We start from the raw sequence: 16,297 nt of genomic DNA on the forward strand, positions 1-16,297 counted from the left end.
TCATCTTTGAAGCGGAAAATAAAGTTAAAGAATATTGCTAACTTCTTATTTTTCATCCTAAGAAGTTCCTGTATGAAGTCAGCCTCATAATAATAAAGAAACAAGTCGGCAAGAAGAGGGACACCATTGGTCCCCATTGGAATACCGACAGTCTGTTGAAAAACGTGTCCTCCAACGTAACAACTATGTTGTCAAACTAGAAATCAAGCATCTTGATAGTGTCAGTTTAAGAGAATATTTTGTTTGAATCAGTTTGATCCTTTACAAAGTAGGATGTATCCGTCCCTAGGACAGGATACTGGTACCTACGTTGGCGATTTTTTTTTATGAAACAAAGCAATACCATCAACTACAAGGAGGCGAAAGATACCAGAAGAGCAATCAAACACATTAATAAAAAAACTTACAAAGCCATGGCTAAAAAAGAAAAAGACAAGTAAAAGTACACATGACACAACATAGAAAACTAAAGAACAAGCAACACGAATCCCACCAAAACACTGGGGGTGATCTCAGGTAACCCGGAAAGGTAAGCAGTTCCTGTTCCACATGTGGCACTTGTCGTGTTGCTCATCTTATTACACACCTGGTAAGTAGTCTACTTCGGATGTCAGATTCGTGAAAAGTGAACGTATTATAGTACGACATAAGAAACATATCCGATATCATCTGTGAAACGGATGTTCCATAACAATTAGCCAACTCATAAGGGCGTCCGTAAAATTTAGGAAGTGATGATTTCAACTTCATCTTCTGGAACTCTTGGTTTAATAGCTTCCTTGTGACCAGCAACGCTAGGAAATATATACAAACAATATAGTTGGAGGCTTCTTGACTGCTAGAACAAAATTATGAAAGATATAATAATTTAAACGAAACAATATTGTTTGAAAAGGTATCACTAATATTTACTGATTAGTTCTGATGTAGGCTTTAGCAACAAGACAGGACGATAGAAAATACATCATATGCGAACTTAAATGTAAATTAAAAAAAAAGACAAACAAACAAATTGAAAGTATAAAAAAAACCAAATATACAATGGACTTTAGGTAAAAAATAATAATTCAGTTTCTTAAATTGGCGTATGAGCGCGATCACATTTAAACATAGTGTTATTAATAACTGTATAACTGCAAATTGCTATTGTAAGTATACATAATTAGATGAAGTGCTGAGAAATGAAGTTTGTTTTTATTTTGCAAACAAAAAAAATACATATAAAAAAAATTGGATGCAGACTACTGAGAAATATATGTACTCAATCAACAATATTTTACATATCATGAAGATAAGTTCATTTATATTACAAGTAGATATTTTCATTTTCTAGAACCTACGTATTGGCATAAATTATGTTTTTTAAATGAAACATGTAGCAATCTTCCTAAAATAGCATAAGACTTGAAACAGCTTAGTTCCGAGAAAAGTAGGAGGAAGTTGTGTCACGTGATACTATTTTTTTGAAAGGCACTGCGTATTTTATATAAATGATATAAAAAGGGCTATAACTGTGTCTTTCAAAATAATTTGATCTATTTATGATATCGTCTCCTCAATTTATGAATTCAAACTAGGTAAATGAATTAATAATTATTACCGTTTGACCGAAAAGAAACCGGTAAATTATTTCAGAAGGTAAGAGTTTCTATCTTTGTTCTTGTGTCCACAAATTTATTGAAGAAACTTCAAACATTGTTGTTAAAAGTAATTAGTCAATAAGATATATAAATACAAACAAATATGTGTAGTCATCGGACTTTTGTTAAATATCTTTTTTTAGAAAATCATATATATGTCCAAAGACAAATAATCCCTAATATACTAAATATCAAATGGTCATGAATGTTTTGTGAACAAGAGGGAAGAACACACCAATGAATAAATCAGAATCATAAGTCGAAGAAATTAAACCAAAAAAAAAACACATTTTTTTTATAATAAAAACAAAATAATCATACAACACCGATACAAAATTTATTCAGTTTTTACTGTGTACATTTTAAAGTCAACATTCAAAACAATGGTTAAAGCAGATAAATAATTGTAAGAAAATAAAATAAATGTATCATGTACAAATGGTTGTCTTGAAGTTTTACAGTGTTAGTCAATATACTGAAAAACAGCAAAATTCTATTTAAAGTCTTTAAAAAGATGATGTGATGGGACCTAAAATTTAATTTATTTTGCAAAAAACTCAAACGAAAACAATTATGAATATAATATGATAATGCTATTTCTTATAAGTTCAACACCAAAACCATTGAATTGTATTGTGCTCTAGTTAGATTTTCTTTTACTTATGATTTCTTATATCGTTTTAATAAGGAGACGGAAAACGTTGGGGACAGCGGCAAAGTAGCTTCTGATTTATCAATCTTTATATAGGAAAAAATCTGAAAGAACAAATTTACCAGATATATGATATACTTTAAGATACTTAAATAAAATATTTAATTTCGATCCGACGAAAACAATCTTGCTACTAGAAAAAAATAAGTATTTCAACTTGGTCAATTTGTTAAGTTATTAGGCGAATAAAAAATAGTAAAAATTTACAATAAAACTGAGAATGGAAATGGGGAATGTGTCTAAGAGACAACAACCTGACCATTGAGCATACAGGTCTCTACCATCTCAATAAACAGTATATGACAGAATATTAAGAATATTTTGAAGTTCATTAAATATACAATTGCATTCACAGTAAATTCAATAAATTCAATAAATCCCCCCTATCTGTTGACATATGACTCGTTGCTGTCTTAAGAAAGATATTAATATTCTAAAAAAATTTAAACGTCTTTTCAAACATTTGAGGAAAGCTTGCACAGATTTTAAATTTGTCTAATTATCTGACCTTTTTATTATAAATGTAATACTTTGCCTATAGAATGTAATAATTAAAAAGTTAGCTATCAGAATTCAAAACACCAAATAATACACTGTCTTTATTCAAAAATATTCTTACTTCCAATACAAAATAGCACCAACTTGACCAATTAAAGAATTCTATCCAAAATTGTTTTATTTTTGTACATTCAAAAATGTAAGCTCTTTTGTTTCTATCTCCTTACAACTGGCACAATTAGTACCAGAAAGTTTATAGTTTTCAAGAAGATAATTATGAGAGACTGTTCTGTGTATAACTTTGAATTGGAAAGCTTGCAGTTTGCTTTTTTTGTAACATTTAAAAGCAAGTGAATAAATACTTTTCCATTTTTCATCCCTTATTTCAGTAATAAAGTTCTCTTCCCACCTTTGTCGTAAAACATTTCCCTGATCTTTAAAAAAGAATAAACATTTCTAGGACAGAATTTAATGACCGGCATTGTTTTATCCTCATGTTCAAAGAGAAGTGTGACATGTGTTGCTGTATTGACAAATCTTTCTAGTTATGTGGTATAGCAAGTTTTATGGATAGAATGTTTATAGAAGTAATATTCAGCTTATAATTAAGATGTATAGCGTCAGATGACAAAAAAATAGCCTTTTCATCTACAAAATCATTGATGAACCTTATGCATTTCATGAACCACGATCTGTAAAACTACTGTTCTGTGATAAAAAGGTTGAAACAAATTTATTTTAAATTTTTTTTTTTTTTATTTAGCAACATTTAAGTCATTAAAGACAAATGTGGCTTTATTGTTCATATACTCATCAATACTTCCAACCTTGACATTGCTTATGCTGTTCCAACATGGAACTGAAGATGTAAACTTGAAATGGAGATATGTAAACATGGAAGTGAGATATGTTAAGTTTGAATTGAGAAATGTTAGCTTTTAAATGAGAAATTTCAACAGCAAATGTACTTACTGATCTTTCAGTTTTCGTCATTATTTTCAAATATATCTTTGTAAAAGATTGTTATCAATGCAACTGTGCTTAAACTCCTTAAAAAATTAAAAGTTATGTTAAAGGTATAATGTGGAACATTTTTTATTGTTCAATTTTTGTCAGAATATGCTTACGAATTATCCCTGCAATATCCCATAATCCACATTTTGTGAAAATTCAATCGCCACATTGTTCAGAGGTAAATAGACAAAAAAACAAACAAAAACAAAAACAACAACTTCAACGAAAAATTGAAAGACAGTTTAAATGTTTAAAGTTGTGTAAATAACTTTACAAATAATTTTCACACAAACAGCCAGTACGCGGCTGACGATGACGGACATATAGTGGACTGAGTAGTCAATATAAATTTTCAATGACGAATTGGGTTGATTGTCTTAGTGTTTCTCTATGAGAATGCTGAAATATTTTTTTTCCGATCAAATGAAAATCCAATTATAGAAAAGAAAAAAAATTTGCTGTGTAAGCAGTTTATGAGAAAAGTAAAAATTTGTTTTCCTTCAACCCCATGAAGAGATTACATAAGCTGTATTTGGCAAAACCCTTTTTGAAATTTAGAACCTCAATGTTTTCAACTTTATTTTATTTGACCTTTCAAACTTTTTCAAGTATCACATTGAGATTATTGTAGTCTGGCGTATAGAACTTTCATCCTGGTATCTATGATGAGTTTATTTAGTTCAACGATTATTTTAGTTTATGTGGCACTAGGCCGGCCATCTTTGATCATATATCGTTTACAAAATGAGAGTACTAGTCACAAATCGGAACGTATAAGCAGTTACAATAGTGTTTGAGTGTCTGTTCATTTTCGATCATAAGGTGACTTCTGAATTCATTTTCTATGCTGTTGGTGCCTATATCTTCATCGTTTTACTCAGATCTATTTATCATTCGACCCCTTGATCAAATTCACGGTGATTATTCTGGTTAAATTGCTATGGTAGTATTAGTCGTTGTGTTATACAGTGCTGATTAGCAGCGGTTCCCAGTAACTGCAATTTCAAAAGAATTTGGCAAATTAATTTATTGATTATCATTAAATTTTCTTAAAATTAATAAGAAGGATATTCTTAACCAAAACATTTATTTCTATCGGAAGAACAGATATGTATCATGAATAAATTGGCATAATGGGTTTATGTCAATGAAACTGCAACTCATTGAAGAATACATCCAAAAGGAAAAATTAGAAGTCTACATCCGACCATCATCATTTACTTTCTATTATAGCTAGGTTTTATTAAAGTTCGGATCTGAACCTTGCGTCTAAGTGAAAGAAAATATTGACGAGAAATAAGCCGTACTTAATTACCGAGACACTACTGTAATATCGGACATATTTATATAGGTCTTTCATTATTGCTTCTAACTGACCTATATTCTTACACTGGCATAGTTACCAACTTTCTTTTACCATTGTCGTATGATTTATCACTGGACTAAATAATACCTGATTCTGGACTTTCCAAATCCATCTAGTGAAATTAGACATGAGTTTTCGCTTTTGACTCTTTATTATTGAATTAGTATACTTGTAGACATACTAACATTGTTACTTTTCGTCTGTATGTTAGTTGTTTGTTGTTGTTTTTTGCTTCTTGAGTCAAGTCATTTTCAACTACTTTTTATTGTTTGTTCTCAAATTATGCTATTACACAAGTATTCTATGGCTGGGTAGGTTTGAGCGCCAATAAACATGTTTAACCCGGCCATATTCTGTATTTGATTGGGATGACTGTAATTCAGAGATTCTCGTTGGTAAATGTCTCTGATTATTGTTTTTTTTTTTAAATCGGATATTAGTATCTTTCGAAAAGCAAGTGTTTTTCTGACTTTGCAAGTCTAAAGGTTTTTCCCACACTTAAGTTATAAATATTTCTCAAAGCGGCGGGCTCTGAATTCATAGTGTAAATAAAAATCAACATTTATAATCTATTCTGTTTCGTTCATATTATGTTCTTCCCCCAACAGTTGGATATTTTGTGAAGAAATCACCAATTAACGATGTCATTGTAAGACGCCCAAGTTTGATTTTTTTCAGTCAAAAAAAAATCCATATAACTTTTAAGAACTATTATTTTTCATAAAAATGATTAACTACAAGTTTGTACAACTAAATTGGTTTTTTATTGAAAACTTAGTCCAGTGGCAAATATTTCGACCTAATAAATCATATAGATTTGATAAGGGTGAAGGTCAGACGTCGTTAATGTTTGTTCTACAGTGTACGCTTTCATGTTTTTTGTTGTTGTTTCGTCCCTTAAACTAAATACATGTATAATTGGATATTGGAAGATGTGGTGTGAGTGCCAATGATACAACTCTCCATTCAAATAACAATTTAAAAAAAGTAAACCATTATAGGTCAATGTACGGCCTTCAACACGGAGCCTTGGCTCACACCGAACAACAAGCTATAAAGGGCCACAAAATTACTAGTGTAAAACCATTCAAACGGGAAAACCAACGGTCTAATCTATATAAAATTTTTAAAAAAAAACGAGAAACGAGAAACACGTATGAATTACATAAACAAACGACAACTACTGTACATCAGATTCCTGACTTAGGACAGGTGCAAACATTTGCAGCGGGAGTAAACATTTTATGGATCCAAACCTTCTCTCTTTTTCTGAAACAATAGCATAACATCACAACATAGAAAAACACACAATAAAATATCAATTGGCAGGCTTAACTCAATCAAAAAACGTACATTATTAAAACTTGATCATGATCATTGTTATAATAAATATTTATCTTATATTTCAACCTTTTCTATATAGCTAGCTAAATCTCTCACTTGTATGACACTCACATGAAATTCCTCTAACTATTTTGTTCTTTGAAAATTTCTGAGATCTCAATCGGTAAATAAATACAAAGACTCTCAAATTAAAACAAAAATGATAAAAAACTTAAAAATGATTTTCGGAACAGATATATACTTAACTCTATATTGAAACATGGTGATGTCACAATTCGGAACAGTTAGGGAAAAAAACCCACTCAAAACAAGCATTTTCAAATTTGTTCTATTGTACATAAGTCTTATGTGGATGAACATAAACAAAAATGGTTGTTTTTATTGTGTGTGTGTTGATTTAAGTTAATCCATTCTTTTTTACTTTTCAGTTCATGATGTCAACTTCGAGCGTAATACAGCCAATTCCTTGTGTTTGTATTGGGGAAGGAAATCTCCTGCTCTGTTGTCTGCAAAACCTGACAGAACTAAGATTCAACGTTATCACCGTATTTACAAATACTCCAGTCGTTCGAAAATACTGTGAAGATGTAAACATTTGTCATTGGGAGAGAGGAGCTAACATGGAAGAAGTTTTAAAGGACGCAGAATTTGATTATTTATTCAGTATTTCAAATCCACGTATAATAAAAGAAAATGTTCTCAGGCTACCACGTGTGATATCAATCAATTATCACGATTCCCCACTTCCGGCGTATGCTGGTGTCCACTCTACAAGCTGGGCAATTATGAACGGTGAATTGAAACATGGAATCAGTTGGCACGTCATTGAAATAGGAATAGATACTGGCGATATTCTTCAGTTTAAGGAGGTTACTGTTGCTGACAACGATTCAGCTTTGACTCTTAACCTAAAATGTCAAGAAGCTGCAAAACAAGCATTTTCAAATCTGCTCTCAGATATAAGAAATGACACCGTCGAACGACAGATACAACCACAAGTAGGGAGATCATACTTTGGTCTTTATGCTATTCCTCCAAACGCTGGAGTGCTATCATTTGACTCTAAGTCACAAGAAATATACAATTTAGCGAGATCACTTGAATTTGGTAACCATAACAACGCGCTTGCTAGTCCAAAAATTGTAACAGCATCAGGGGAATTTCTTTTAGTAACGAACGTTGAACCAGCTCGTGGAGAGATCTATAAATCTGGAGATCCTGGTTGTATTTTAGATATTGTTGACGATACTCTAGTCGTTAGCACATCTGATAAACCCCTTTTTGTTTCATTTGCATATTTAGATGGTACACATCCACTTCAAAACACTTACAAAGACCATAGTCTATATACAGGAGCAAAATTGACAACTGTCAATTTAAATACTGATGCACTGGTAGACATAAAGAAGAAAGAACAGTTTTGGAAGAATAAAATGGCTACTTATGAACCTACAACTTTTTTCCGTCAACGTATGAATGTAGTTGCCAGTATCATAGATGTATCAACTGAAATCAACGTCAAAACAGCTGTGATGCAATTACCCAACATCCCACTACCAGTTACGTTTGAGGATGTGAACGATTACCTCTCAACTGCTTTTCTGACATTTATGGCTCGTATATGTTGCCTCAAAACTATTTGTGTAGGTATTTTAGCAGATAAAGATAAAATTTCAGATGCAGCTCTTCCTTTGTATTCCGACATCTGTCCTGGTTTATTCAAAATCAACATCCGTGACGAGTTGTCCTCTATTTTGCATTCTTGTCATGAATCACTACAGAAACACCACTCGTCACACTCATTCTTGGTGGACATGTTCTATCGATATCCAGAATTGAGAGGTCGGAAACAAGTCCCCCATCATAATATTGTACTTGGAAGTCTGATTAAAAAATCATCAGAGCGGGAATTTGTAGAAAAAGTTCTGCATGACTGCAACATCCTGCTCTTCTTCGAAAATTTCGGAACCGAGATGCATTTGCTTTATAATGAAAGACCTTCGCAAGACTTTGAACACATTAAAGACGTTTTGAAGCATTTCCCTACATTTTTAAAATCTATGGTCGAAATTGGAAATGATGCAAAACTGTCAGAAGTGTCCATGGTTTCAACAGAAGAGTTGCGAAAGCTTTATCCAATTTATACTCATCCGGAGATCATTGCAGAATCACCCTTTACCGCTTTTGAAAAACAGTGCAGGGCTGCACCAAATAACGTTGCTTTAACATCTACGCAATGCAGCATGACCTACAAACAATGTTACAACGAGGTAAAGAGGTTAGCTAAACTCATAAGTGATCGTGACCTTTCTACTCAGTTCGGGAACAAAATTGTGGCACTGCACCTACCAAACTCTTTGTCTTATGTCATATCAGTCATGGCCGCCGTTCACGCAGACAAAGCGTTTCTACCATTGCCGTTAGACTACCTACCTGAACGATTGGGTTTTACCATGAAAGATGCAGATGTTAACATTCTTATTATGACAACCGAAACATATGAAAGATCCGACTTCACAAAAATCCGAAACATTGAAACAAAAGTTGGTACTGTTGGCGATGAAGACATAGTCATTGTAGAATTCAAACCAGAAGAAAAATCCGTTCAAAGAAACCAACGTGAACCTAAGAGAAAATCGTCTTTTGCACCGTTGGATGATGATATTTGTTACATTATGTATACATCAGGATCCACTGGCCGACCAAAGGGTGTACAAGTTACAAAAACAGGAGTTCTCAATCTTTCAAGGGCCCAAATAGAACTGTGGAGTCTAAATGAAAACGATATCATAGCCCAATTTGCATCGATAGGATTCGATGCTACTATATCGGAAATATTTACAGCATTGTTTTCCGGTGCAACTTTAGCAATACTACGAGAGAATGAACGATTAGGTCAAGAATTTGTCGTTTCCATGAACAAACTGAAAGTCAATACCATTACTTTACCACCATCAGCTCTTAATGTTTATAAACCATCAGACCTCCCGAATTTGGAAAAAGTCATAACAGCTGGAGAGCCGTGTACTTTAAATACTGCAGTCAAGTGGACGTCATCTGGTAGAGATATACAATTCTTCAATGCATATGGTCCAACCGAAACAACAGTTTGTGCAACAAACTACAAATTCAACAAAGGACTTAGACATGAAGATGTCAACAGAGACATTCCAATAGGAAAGGGGATTCCTGGCGCATGCGTATATTTATTTGACGAATTTCTACAACCTGTCCCACCTGATGTTGTTGGAGAAATATACGTTGGTGGTTTAGGCTTATCAAAAGGATATATAGGACATGCAAGTCATCACAACACAGATAAATTTATCAGGAATCCATTGTCAGATGACATACTTCTTTACAAAACCGGAGATCATGCCTTTCAGGATCCTGACGGCACATTAACATATATAGGTCGCCTAGATGATATGGTGAAAATTCGAGGCCAGAGAGTAGACCTCAGTGAAATAGAACAGGTTCTTATTCAACATCCTAAAATAGATATTGCAGTTGTTGTAGTCCATAGATGTCAAAAACTCAAAGAAATGAGCATTGCAGCTTATGTTTCTCCAACGTTTGTTTACACTTCAGAACTAAAAGAGTATCTTACAAAAGTCCTGCCAAAATATATGATTCCAACGTATATTAAAAAATTAGAGGTAATAGATTATCCAATGACGCTAAACGGAAAAATTGACCGAAAGCTCTTAGAAAAGGACGAGTCCGTGCATGAACAGCAACAGTATGTTGGATCAAGTCACTTAAATGAAACACAGCTTGCTATTTCTAAGCTTTGGTGCAACCTTCTTAAATTTGAAGAGTCATTTGCTTACACTCTTCATCGACAAAGTTCGTTCACAGAACTCGGTGGCAACTCTCTACAACTGGTTCTTCTGCAAAGGATACTAGAAGAAAAACTCAGCGTAAAAGTATCGTTCACCGATCTAGGTACTGCCGATACAGTTGAGGAGTTTGCAGAAGTTATAAAACGCAAGAAAGATGTTCTGAGAAAATCGTCAGAGTGTCCCACTAAAGATAAACACGACCTGAGAGATTTGATTTTAAAAGATTCCCAGATAGCTTTTGATGATCGAACACGTGTTGGTAAAAAAGGAGCCGTCCAATTTCAGTACATGTATTTTTCTCCGTGTACAGCTAAATGCAATTTCAAATATCCAAAAAACATACTCATATCTGGTGTTACAGGTTTTCTCGGGGCTTACTTACTGTCACAACTTCTGGAGCAAACAAATGCACATATATGCTGCATGGTTAGAGAAACGACAGAAGCTCGCGGTCTTGGAAGGATCATAGAAAATCTGCGGCGGTATAATTTATGGAAATTCAGTTACTCTACAAGAGTGGCAGTAGTTATATCTGATCTTTCCCAGGAGAAGCTTGGAATTGCACCTGATGTATACAACGCACTTTGCAATGCTATTGACGTAGTGTTCATGAATGCTGCAATGATGAATTTCAATACTAATTACGAAGATCACAGAATTGCAAATGTCGAGAGCACCAAAGAATTTGTTAAATTTGCCATGACCGGAGCTCAAAAATATATATTTCAGACTTCTTCATTGAGCGTATTTCTGTTCCCACCAGAACCCAAAACTGTAGAACCTCAACATCGTATGTGCTACGAGTCTGAATTTTTCGACGATCCTTGTGCTGTTGAAGGTGGCTATGGTCAAAGTAAATGGGCTAGCGAAAAAATCGTTATGGAAGTAATAGATCATCTACCTGGAGGAGCAATATTTAGACCGGCAAGAATATCTGGATGTTCAGTTACTGGATCAGGACCCAAGAACGATCTATTTGCGTCTACTTTGATTGGCATGAGAAAGTTTGGTTATTATCCCGACATGGATTTTCCATTTGACCTTACACCGGTCGACTTTTGTGCGAAAGCAATGGTAGAAATTGCCGTCCGAATCTGTAACGAAAGTAATGGATTTCCTAAAGCCTACCATTTGTTTAACTCCAAAACATTCCCTTTCCGTGACATTTTTAAAGGCATGGACTTAAAACCGTTGCCTCTAAATGATTGGAGAGAGAAGCTGAAAACAGCTTCAAAAGAATACAAAGAACTAATACCGCTCACGCCATTTTTCATGTCGCCGTTTTGGGACAGAGCAGCTTATTGGCCGATCTTTGATACATCGAACACCGACAAAATGATTTCAAAAGAAACAAAGGACTTGATGCTACATAGTACTGAACTGTTGGAAGTTTATAAACGCTTTTTTGGAATATCGTAAGCTTATCCTAACAGAATAACAGAAAATCTTTTAAGCACTACTTCTGATAAAAAAAATACATTTGTGTTCATGACATGACTTGTCTGTATATTTATTGTTTTATTTAATATTATGCATTAATCTCTGACATTGAGACTTATTATTAAGTGTCAATCCATTTTGTATATATAGTCTATTTAACTTCAATTAAACCATTATAGATATTGTCTATTAAGTAGATTTTCATTTTGAATTATAATATAACTGTTGAATTAATTTGCTCGTTATATCATATATATATAATGATAAAATTCCCTTAAAGTCATAAGAAACCTCAAATCCAAAAAAAATATTGCATATGTTTTTTATAACTCAATGGATAGTTTTCATTGTAAAACTTATGTACATATACTTTTTCTGAAGAAAATTCTTTAATTTATTCATATTTAGAAGAAGTTTACTTTATTTGAATTGCTTCCTTCCAGCAAGCTATTCCCCCGATATATTTTCCGTATGCAAGATGACCTCAGTGTGACCCATCTCGTAAAAATCCGGTGACCACAATACGCATGGATGTCCTTAAAATAAACTATTATCTGAATTTATATATACTTACATGTTAAACACGTGCTCAATTTCCATGCTTTTTTGTTTATTTTTCGTCAATTGTTGACAAACAGGTGACAATCGTTAAACTTCGGCTTTAAAACACGAACTTTAATTACCTGCCATATTTTCACAACAACTCTGACCGATTGAAAAAAAAATTGACGATTATACGATATTTACACGAAAAAAATGATAAATTCGAGCACAGAAGACTAAGTTTATGATGTTTGTATGCATTGGTTTAAGAATTGGAAGAACAATATTTTTCACCGGTCACTCGTTTCTTATGACTTTAAGGTCTATGTACATATTAGATTTTAAAATGTTCTATTCTGCAGTAGAAATAACCATCAGCACTCTTAACAATTGAAAAAATAATCTGGTTTTTTTTTAAATGCCAGTACCAAAACATATAAAATTGAAAATGGAAATGGGGAATATGTCAAAGAGACAACAACCCGACCAAAAAAGCAGATAACATGCAGCCGAAGTCCATCAACAGGTCTTCAACGCAGCGATGAGGGCCTTAGCTGGCTCCTATCTGAAAATGTGTATTAGTTCACTGCAAATGGACGTCATACTTGACTCCGAAACTAAAAAAAATCGTAAGGGTTCCACGGAACCCAGTGTCTCGCCTACTTTTGCTGTTAATCGCAGACTCAACAAAAATGAGGAAAGACATCAATAAAAATTTCCCTCTCGATACTGTCTTTTGGTTGAAAGAAGCTTCCAAGTTTGGTAAAAAATCCAGAATAGTTTATGAATCTAATAAATGTTTTATAAACTTTAACTGCAGACTGTATGTAATGTTAACTGGAAGAAAAACTAAGTCCATTTATAAGTAAAATACGGAAAAGTGGAAATTTATTTTTACAAAATTTTCTTCTTGATACTATCTTATGATCATAAACAAGCTTCTGTCCAAGTTTGGTACAAATCAAGGATAGTTTATGAAAGTTATTAAAATTTTAAAAACTTTAACCACAGAGTGAATGTAATGTTTCCTCGCAGAAAAACTAAGTCCATTTATGAGTAAAATACGGAAAAAATGGAATTTTATTTTTACAAAACTTACTTCTGGATACTTTCTTATGATCATAAACAAGCTTCTGTCTAAGTTTGGTAGAAATTCAGTATAGTTTAAGAAAGTTATTAAGATTTCAAAAACTTTAACCACAGAGTCAATATTTGTGGACGCCGCCGCCGCCGACGACGACGACGACGACGGAATGTAGGATCGCTTAGTCTCGCTTTTTCGACTAAAGTCGAAGGCTCGACAATTAAAAAACCCAACATACAATATTAACAAAGGCCAAAGACCCCTGATTTGGGACAGGCTAAAACTAGTGCAACAGGGTTAAACATGTTTCTGAGATCTCTCCTCTCCCCTGTACCTCTAGCTATTGCAGAATAAATGAAAACGCAGCAATATGCACAGTAAAATTCTACTAAATGAAGTCCGAATCGGATGCCTAAAAATATTATCATTAAAATATAAAAAAAAATGCACGGCTTACCATCAAGACGCTGACAGAAATTAGATTGGGAAAAAAATCATAAGCTGACATTTTTTATACTACCACGACAAAAAATCTACAATCGTTTTGGCTGCGTTTTTCTAATTTACATATAGACGTGTATGATGCTACTTGCCCAAAATGTAAAAAAGTACATTAAAATTTTCTGTCAACGCTTGCAGTAGTGTGTTCGTCTTGACCAGAATATATCCAATTTTGGTTGAGATGTTCCATACAAATAAACTAATCATTGATTTTTGTACGCAAGACGCGCGTTTCGACTACAAACGATTTATCAGTGACGATCTAATGGAAAGGTATCTAAGGTCAAATTAAGGATCCAAGTTTTTCTAAGCGTGGATTGTTTAGGGCCGTTTCGTCAACGAAAAATAGCCGCCTATGTCTTTCTAATATTTGGTAAAAACTTCTCGTTCAAACCAATAAAGCCAAACATAGAAAACTAGGTTCGTCTGAAGGTTCTAGACCAGTATTGTGATGTTTGTGTCAATTGAAAATTAAAAAATGTGACCAGCAGATGTAATGATATGAAAACAAACATTACAAAATCAAAAAGGATCTGACAAGGTATTACCAAGTGATGTTCTCATAACCAACAGCTAGATACGTACTTCCCCAGGCTATACATTAAACAAAAGTAATATACCGGTGTTTAAAAGTCATATTGTTTGAGAAAAAACAAATCCGGGTTACAAACTAAAACCGAGTGAAACACATCAACATGTAGTATGGCATGTTATTGGGATATGGTTTTGGTCGATGGATGTTCGTGAAGGACCTGTAGTACAAAGTATATCACTGGATTTAGCTCTTTGTCTAAGTGTATTATTAAAGTACTTTGCTTTGAGCTCAGTTCATTGTTATGCAATTCATTCTTTGTGAAATAAAGATTTGACAGACAACTCTCATGTACAAGGATTTGTCAAAGAAGTATCACCTCTATGTACAATGTAAGTAATAGGGAGATAAAAGCATTCTATTTCGATTGTTCATTGACCAAATTTACCTGACAATACTACTCCCGCTACTAGCAATATGATGCTAGGTTGTTTTAATACATCTGTACTGCCTACTGATGACTTGGTCCTGAGTGTAAATGGTCCTTCAAGTATGTTTAAAGAGGCACTAGCTAAGAGATGTATAAAAATCTAAAGTATGATTCGTTTTTGTTCAATCAATTATAAAACTGAAATAGTGAAATAATAATTCGCTTTTAGCAGCCAAAATGGTTCAATTTTGTCAAATTATGTTAAATAATATTGATAATGAAGTATTCACTTGCAAGTGATTAAGTCGACCTCATTAAATACGTATTCATGTGAACTTCAATTTAACCTGATTTCTAAAACTCTATTTTATTGTACATGTTGAACATTTTTCATTCATTTTTTTATTTCTTAATTTGTGTGAATTAACATTGATACAGTAAATGTTAATTACTACACTTTCATACCACAACACATACTGTATTGGTACATGTATCACTTATATTAGTATCCATATAACAGAAAAAAATGAAAAGAGAATAATTTTGCATAACCTTTTGAATACCATTACTTTTTAGACATTTAAACATATTAAGACTAATTAAGCTGTTGCTAATATCCACTTGACATACTTGAAATTCTATCATATTACTTTTGGAGCAGTTATGAGTCTTTGAAGCATGCTCAAAGGTTCTTTTGGTGAAATCATTGTCATATTGGTCAATATTTTTCTTTGCTTCGACCAGATTTGGAGGGGATATTATCAAAGAATTGATAAAAAAAAAATCAGCACAAAGGTTCTCTTCCTAGATCATATAGCCCCAAACATCATGTCAGGCATTGTCATTACTAAAAACCAATAAATGTATTCTAATATGAGGAACATTTTAACAATTTTTATGCCCCACCTACGATAGTAGAGGGGCATTATGTTTTCTGGTCTGTGCGTCCGTTCGTCCGTTCGTTCGTCCGTCCGTCCGTCTGTCCGTCCGTTCGTTCGTCCGTTCGTTCGTCCGTTCGTTCGTCCGTCTGTCACGCTTCAGGTTAAAGTTTTTGGTCAAGGTAGTTTTTGATGAAGTTGAAGTCCAATCAACTTGAAACTTAGTACACATGTTCCTTATGATATGATCTTTCTAATTTTAAAGCCAAATTAAACTTTTGACCCCAATTTCACGGTCCACTGAACATAGAAAATGAAAGTGCATGTTTCAGGTTAAAGTTTTTGGTCAAGGTAGTTTTTGATGAAGTTGAAGTCCAATCAACTTGAAACTTAGTACACATGTTTCCTAGAATATTATCTTTCTAATTTTAATGCCTAATTATATTTTTTATCCAATTTCACGGTCCATT

The 16,297-nt window shown here is 33.3% G+C and overlaps 1 protein-coding gene across 5 annotated transcripts; it reads left to right on the plus strand.

Moving 5' to 3' along the window:
* The first annotated feature begins 1,411 nt into the window (after window positions 1-1,411).
* LOC139516172 (uncharacterized) lies at window positions 1,412-12,093 on the plus strand. Of its 5 annotated transcripts, none has more exons than XM_071306073.1 (2): window positions 1,412-1,662; window positions 7,003-12,093. In XM_071306073.1, the coding sequence occupies exon 2, from the start codon at window positions 7,006-7,008 to the stop codon at window positions 11,836-11,838; it is 4,833 nt and encodes a 1,610-aa protein (XP_071162174.1). In that variant the 5' UTR covers window positions 1,412-1,662; window positions 7,003-7,005; the 3' UTR covers window positions 11,839-12,093. The 5 variants fall into 5 exon arrangements, with proteins under 5 accessions (XP_071162174.1, XP_071162175.1, XP_071162178.1 ...); XM_071306074.1 differs by having other exon boundaries at window positions 1,445-1,662; window positions 6,977-12,093; XM_071306077.1 differs by having other exon boundaries at window positions 1,445-1,621.
* Window positions 12,094-16,297: the final 4,204 nt, after the last annotated feature.

The sequence above is a fragment of the Mytilus edulis genome, chromosome 3 (assembly GCF_963676685.1).
Source record: "Mytilus edulis chromosome 3, xbMytEdul2.2, whole genome shotgun sequence".
NCBI classification, from domain to species: Eukaryota; Metazoa; Mollusca; class Bivalvia; order Mytilida; family Mytilidae; genus Mytilus; species Mytilus edulis.